Raw genomic sequence first — 7,505 nt, 5'->3', positions numbered from 1 at the left:
TACTTCCGGTGGTTCGTTGTGAGTCCATACTTCCGGTGGTTCGTTGTGAGTCCATACTTCCGGTGGTTCGTTGTGAGTCCATACTTCCGGTGGTTCGTTGTCAGTCCATACTTCCGGTGAGTCCATGTGAGCGTCGTCCCAAATACGTAAAAAGAGAGAGAGTGTGTCCTTAAATATCTTCTTTATTACGAAAAATATTATCATCTCGATCACCAGAACAGTAAGTAAAGTTTGGCACAAGATCCTACGTGATGTTGTGGGTGCAGACAGGTCGTGAGGGAAGGGTTGTCTTGGTGATATTGATGCCCTAACAGGTATTTGTGTTTCAGGAAGATAAAAAGAGAACATTGTGATATGAGGTACAAGTGTTGATGGTGACAGTGTGTGTGTAGCGTTATGATATGATGAACTCCTGCTGGTGTTGGGTCGACTAATGTGCACGGCGCCATTATTGAGGGTCACCATCATCATCACGCCATGGCTACGTGAAGCATGGGCGGCCCCGCGGCTCTCCTCCCCCACCCGAGGCGTGTGAGGCGGCAGGAGCGTGACGGGGGCGTGGGGCCGGCGTGGTGAGCGACCCGAGAATGGTGGCCGGGGGCGTGCAGAGCGTGGAGGACGGGGGGCTCTACGCCACCCATCCCTCCTACTACCCTCAGTTCTACTCCACGCTCCTCCCGCCCGCGCCGCCTGGATCTTACTCCTCCTCTAACTACTCCTCCTCCACCTACTCGTCCTCGGGACAGTCCTCAGACTGTTCCTGGCTGAGGCTGGAGGGCGTGGAGGGGGTGTGTGTACCTTCTCCTCCCGGCCGCGCGCGTCACCCCAGATGCACCTGCCCGTCCCCTGAGTCTCTGCGGCAAGCACGGAAAGCTTTAGCGGCACGGAGGGTTCGTGCCTCTCGGGACCCTCGATGTACGTGCCCTAGCCCTACTGGTAGCCGTGATGCCAGCCCTTGGAGCGGCACGTCCCCTTCGCCCCCCTCTACCCCCGCCACCGCCTCCCCCCCGCCTCGTCACCCTCGCTGCACGTGTCCAGACCCTGACATCTCCAGAAAGCTGACGTCAACACGCCGGGCTCGGTCTGCCAGGGACCTACGGTGCACGTGCCCCACCTCCACCACACCCCCCACCTCCACCACACCCCCGCCCACCAAGGAACCCAAGTGCACGTGCCCACCACACCTCCAGCAGCAGCCACAGGAGCAGCAGTCGAGGAGGTCGTCCAAGGGGAGGCTGGTACACGCCGTGCTGCTCAACTACCCTGGCAGCACGGCCATCAGCACCGACCACGGCGACTTCGTGCGGCTCTCAGACTCCCCAGCCAAGATCGTGGAGAATCAGCGGCTTCTCAAGACTCGCGGGAAGGACAAGAAAGGCAAGAGCAACGAGAAGGACAGAGGGACGAAGAGTGAGGATGAGGAGGAGGAGAGTGAGGGAGGCGACAAGGGTGGAGGGACAGAAGACTCCTCCTCACAGCCCTCCTCCCCGGCCCGTCGCGTCAAGGATAAGTTGTGCCACCTGCGACACAAGGTGGTGAGTGGTGTGGCCGCCCTCACCGCCGTCCGGGGACACCACGCCCACAACAAGGAGAACGAGACGCGCACGTGTCACTGTGACGCTGCTGGAGAAACCAGGATGCGAGGCCGCATGCCCGGGGTCGTCACAAGAATACTTCCCCCACCGGCGCCTTCTGAAGGAGACGCAACACCCCAACAAAAAGCTGAGGCTAAACCTGGTGCTGAAGACTCGCCGGGGAGTGATGGCACCTTCCCTCTGGAGGATCTACCTCAGCCAATTATCGAGGACTTGTGTTCACCTTTGGGTGAAGTGCCTCCCCTCAGCCCCCCGGAGCGGATGTGCACGCCCGTCATCCGCGAGAACCTGCTACACCACCCCTTAACACGACACATGCTCAACCTGGGCAGCGACGCCACCCTCGCCTCCTCCAGCAGTACTCCTACCAAGGCAGCTGATAAAGGCACTGCCTCGGCGGAGGAGGATGAATCTGGCGTGTTAGTGAGGAACCTGCGGGTCCTACAGAAGCTGAGTGCCTCACACGGACACCTGAATGCTGACGATGATGGCTCCCTCAGCAGGACCAGGTCCCTGGAGCTGTACGTGAAGGATCTGGCGGTGCGGACGGCCAGGCAGCCGCCGCCCTCTCTGGGTGGGTCAGTCCTCCACCTCAGTGCCGCCCAAAATGCCGATAAGCAGCGGTGGACCAAAAAGATCTTACCACAGTCGCCACCCCCCGGCAGGAGGCAGACTAGAGACAGTGGTTTACACTTCTCGACGCCGTGCATCAGTACCGGGGGCGGCACCTGCTTCTCCACCACACTCAACACTAAAGTCAGTGACTCGAGCTCCGTCGAGGAGCTGGCCGAGGTAGAAACTGGCCCAGACTACGAGAACGTGGCCTTCCATAACTCAGGTGGTTACGTGATGCTGAGCAAGAGACTACTGGACCAGTGGCAGCTCTCCTACGAGGCCTGCCTCCCCCCTGACCAAACCTTTATAGATAACGCGGGAGGGGCGAGTGTAGAGACTGCGATCCCACCAGTGACTGTGGCAGATATCTGCCAAGTAACTTCCGCTTTGCCTTGTAGTCACCGAGAATTAGACAACGTTGCCTTAGCCCTCCAACCTTCCTCTTCCGCCGCACTGCTGTCCGCCATCCACAACCCCTCCCCTCTCTCACACACACACTTGCCCTCCACACACTCACCTCCACCTTCCACCCACACCCTCTTGTCTTCCACCCAGACACACGTACCCTTTGCCCATACGCCAGGATTATCCACCAGTCTCTCGCGCTCTTCCAACTGGCTCCTACCCTCCTCCACCTTGCCGCCTCCCACCACCCACGCGCCTTCAGTTCTTTACACCAGCACCCTGCCCTCCGCTTCACCTATTCTGTCCACGTCCCCGCGCCCGTCCTCGCCCCTGCCCACCCCCGCCACAACGCTGCACGGCCTGGCGACGCAGCACGTGGGCGGCCTGATGGACGCGATGGAACACTCCCCCAGGAGACCCAAACTGGACCAGAAGCCCCAAGAGAAGCGAGTTGACACCCTGAGGAAGAAGAAGAAGGAGGACATCTGGCTGTTGAGAAGCCACCTGCCGCAGAGAACGCTACACCTGCGACGACACAGTGACGTCGCCACCACACACTTCAGACCCAGAGGTAAGTTGGCGACCCACAGGTAAGGTCACGGTACTAATAAAAGTCAGGGCACAAGGTCGCGACCCAAGCAGAAAGACAACACAGGTAGAGTCACGGGATGGTGAGGTGAGGCGTCCCGTGCAGGTAAGGCAGGTAGGCCAGGTACACTTCACCTGTTACCAATAGATTGATTTCTTGTTATGAATTTAGAGTGGTATGTAGTTATTCATTATTGACTCTCTCTCTCTCTCTCATGAATGACCTTGACCCCCCCACCTTTTATTAAGCAGGTATATATACGAGAGAGATTAATCAGTAATGTCAAGTATGTTGGGTGTAATATTCATAAGAATTGAATAAGTTATTTGTCAGGATCATGTTGACTGAACACAGTGTGTGTGTGGACTGGGTGTTAACACAGGTGTTGTGTGACTGTGTTAATTAATGTTTGTGTAAATATGCAGAAAGCCAGGACTGCGTTACTAATACAGGTGTTTGTGTGGACTTTTACAATTAGTGTTGTGTGTGTGGACTATGTTAATTATCACAGGTAAGCGGGTGGACTGCATGTTAATTAATACAGGTGTTTGTGTGGATCATGTTGATTAATACAGGTGTTTGTGTGGATCATGTTGATTAATACAGGTGTTTGTGTGTGGATCATGTTAATACAGGTGTTTGTGTGGATCATGTTGATTAATACAGGTGTTTGTGTGTGGATCATGTCAATTAATACAGGTGTTTGTGTGTGGATCATGTTAATTAATACAGGTGTTTGTGTGTATCATGTTAATACAGGTGTTTGTGTGGATCATGTTAATTAAAACAGGTGTGTGTTTGGATCATGTTAATTAATTCAGGTGTTTATGTGGACCATGTTAATTAATACAGGTGTTTATGTGGACCATGTTAATTAATACAGGTGTTTGTGTTTCAGGTGAGTGGCGGAGACGACTTCACAACCATACAGGTAAATACATGACTAATTTTTGTTGTTCCTGCTGCTGTCACGACACCTGCACGGCACCACCGCCTGATGAGCACCACACCTGCCTTCACCACCACACCTGCCCTCACCACCACACCTGCTCTCACCACCACTACCACACCTGTCCTCCACCGCACCTGTCCTTCACCGCACCTGCCCTCACCACCACACCTGCCCTCACCACCACACCTGCTCTCACCACCCCTACCACACCTGTCCTCCACCGTACTTGCCTCTACCTCCACCTCCGTCACACCTTGCCTCACCTCTATTGCCCTCACCACCACACCTGCCCTCCCCACCACACCTCTCCTACCTCTTTTCTCTCACTCTTCTCCCAAACTTCATAGAACCAGGCTCCCCTCCCCCTCTCTCTTTCACACACACAGCCTCCAAGTAATTAAGTAATAAACTACAGGTAACCTGAAATACCCATATTCAAAAAGGGAGACAGAGCATCAGCGTCAAATTACCGGCCGATCAGTTTGACGTCAGTAGTGGGGAAATTTCTTGAATCAATTATAGCAAATAGCATCCGATCGCATTGAAAAAACAAATTAATCTACGACTCTCAACATGGATTTACAAAGGGAAAATCTTGTTTAAAAAATCTGCTGACGTTTCTTAGGAAAGTCTTCGAGGTAGTAGATAATGACGAAAATTACGATGTTATTTACTTAGACTTAAGCAAAGCGTTTGACAGAGTACCGCATCAGAGGCTTCTGAGAAAAGTTAAGGTTCATGGTATCGAGAAGTTTTAAATTGAATAAAATCGTGGCTCACCGATAGAACGCAGAGGAGCAGCGAAGATGGTGTTAAATCTGGAGTGGGGCTGTGTAACCAGTGGGGTTCCCCAGGGGTCAGTACTGGGCCTCTTGTTCATAATCTACATAAACGATCTGAATACTGGGATCAGCAGTGACATAAGCAAGTTTGCGGATGACACCAAAATAGGGCGGCAGATTAATTCAGGGCAGGATGCAAATGCACTACAGGAGGATTTAAATAAATTACAGAAGTGGTCAGAAAAATTGCAAATGAAATTCAACACCAGCCAGTGCAGCGTACTTAATATTGGAAGAGCAAATACTGTCAATGTATACAGCCTTAACAACATCAACCTAGAAAGTCGACTTGTGAAACAGACTTAGGGATACATAGCCGGACCTACAGCCAGAAATCAGTGCGTTAATGTTCGAAATAAAGCAAACAGAGTATTGGGTTTTATATCTAGAAGTGTAAGTAATAGAAGTGCGGAGGTCATATTGCCTATATCTTGCGCTAGTCAGGCCGCACCTCGATTATGCGGTTCAGTTCTGGTGCCCTTATTATAGAATGGATATAAATTCACTAGAGTCGGTGCAGCGAAGAATGACGAAAATGATTCGGGACTTAGAAACCTTCCATATGAAGATAGGTTAAAAACTAAACTTGCATTCCTAAAAAGACGAAGAGTGCGGGAGATATGATAGAAGTATTTAAGTGGGTGAAAGGAATCAATAAAGGGAATACAGATAAAGTTCTTATAATATCCGAGCAGGATAGGACTCGAGCAACGGATTTAAGTTGGATAAGTTTAGGTTTAGGAGGGAGGTAGGAAGGAACTGGTTCTACAAATAGGGTGGTGGACGTGGAACAAGCTTAGCAAGTTTGTAGTAAGTGCGGAACGCTTGAAAGTTCAAAAAGGAGGCTAGATAGATTCATGGATGATAGAGAGTGGTAGTAACTCTCGACAGGAGCTGTCATGCACAGGCCAACCGGCCTATTGCAGACTCCTTATTTTCTTATGTTCTTCTTCTTATGTTCTTAAGTGTTACAACCAATGCACTATAGCACCTTGACCCCTGACCCCAACAAGCAGGTAACCTCACGTGGCCTAATTTTAAATCTCATCATATTGTCGGAGCTTAGAGTCGCCTTAAAGTTAATCAATGTGAATAAAATATGTAAATAAACAGACACTAACTTCGTGTGTGATTGATTTTTTTATTTTTGCCGTTTACAGCAGCTACTATTGTGCACCCCACACTCATCCTGTGAGCGGTAGCGCAAAAGGATTACAAAGTAGGGTTTACAAAGGGTCATAATAATTAACCCCCGTTGTCAGGATATTATGGCACTGAATGTTACACAGTATTTCATTTACATTATTTTACAGTTACCCTGTGTGTGTGTGTGTGTGTGTGTGTGTGTTGTTGTGTGTGTGTGTGTGTGTGTGTGTGTGTGTGTGTTGTGTGTGTGTGTGTGTGTGTGTGTTGGTGTTGGGTTTTTTGTTGTGGTGGTGTGTGGGTGTGGGGTTTTGGTTGTTTGTGGGTTGTGTTTGGGTGTGTGTGTGTGTGTGTGTGTGTTGTAATAGCTGTGAGTGTAAGCGTGCATTCTCCATTGACCAGTGTTCAGGCACCGAATTCTTCTCTGGGTCATGATTAAGGTCAAGGGGTCATGGTTAAGGTCAGGGGTCATGGTTAAGGTTAGGTGTCATGGGTAAGGTCAATGGTCAAGGTCAGGGGTCATGGTTAAGGTCAAGAGTCATGGTAAAGGTCAGAGGTTATGGTTAAGGTCAATGGTCATGGTTTAGGTCAGGGGTCATGGTTAAGGTCAGATCATAATTTCCATAAGTAATAACTGGGTAAAGGAGACTCAGCGATAACACAAACTCCCACGAATATTAACATAGAAAAAAATGCAAATTGTGTGGCATCATTGTTAATTTGTTGTAAGCCTCAGCATACTGGTCTCTCTCTCTCAGGCATTTACACACCAAATGACGAGTTGTTACCTGCCGGGAAATGTGATACGAAGCTAAAAGGGATTTATTTTTTCTTGTCTGTAATTTGATTTTTTGTTGTTGTTGTTGTTGGAGTGAGAGGTTAGGTTAGGTTAGGTGAGTGCCAATACTGTGAAGGAGAGACAGAGAGAGAGAGAGAGAGAGAGAACACACAGTATAAGAGAGAAAATAACCAGAGCCTTACCCCTTGTTGTGATAGAGCCCCCACCCCTCACCCCTCACCACCAGCAGGTAAGCTCAGATAAACAAGGTGGTTATGATCCCCCTACACGGCCCACAACACCCTGATGTAGGAAAGGTAAATACTGATATATCGAATTGTAAAGGTAAGGTTAGGTTAGGTGTGTGCTCTCTCTCTCTCTGCGCTTTTACCACAGAAAGTCGCCTCACGACCCCTAATGATGTGGCAGGCGTGGGCTGCATATGCCACACCGCCACGCCTCTACTGCCGCCCACCAGATCAGATCATCTACCACCACCATCACCACCTGCCCACCTTGGTACCATCCACCACCACCCACCCCTTTGTCAACACCACCCACCACCACTCACTCCACCTCCTGTCAC

The 7,505-nt window shown here is 50.6% G+C and overlaps 1 protein-coding gene across 1 annotated transcript; it reads left to right on the top strand.

The window, feature by feature from the left end:
* Positions 1-587: 587 nt before the first annotated feature.
* Positions 588-4,135, top strand: LOC121877986 (the record flags this gene model as incomplete). Its single annotated transcript, XM_042383945.1, has 3 exons — positions 588-2,585; positions 2,766-3,186; positions 4,103-4,135. Coding segments are annotated over exons 1-3 (2,452 nt in total), but the record flags the coding sequence as incomplete, so codon positions are not given.
* Positions 4,136-7,505: the final 3,370 nt, after the last annotated feature.

Source organism: Homarus americanus, unplaced genomic scaffold (genome assembly GCF_018991925.1).
Source record: "Homarus americanus isolate GMGI-L3 unplaced genomic scaffold, GMGI_Hamer_2.0 scaffold30030, whole genome shotgun sequence".
NCBI classification, from domain to species: Eukaryota; Metazoa; Arthropoda; class Malacostraca; order Decapoda; family Nephropidae; genus Homarus; species Homarus americanus.
Note: the sequence above shows the minus strand (reverse complement) of the source record. Positions and strands in the feature narration are given on the sequence as shown.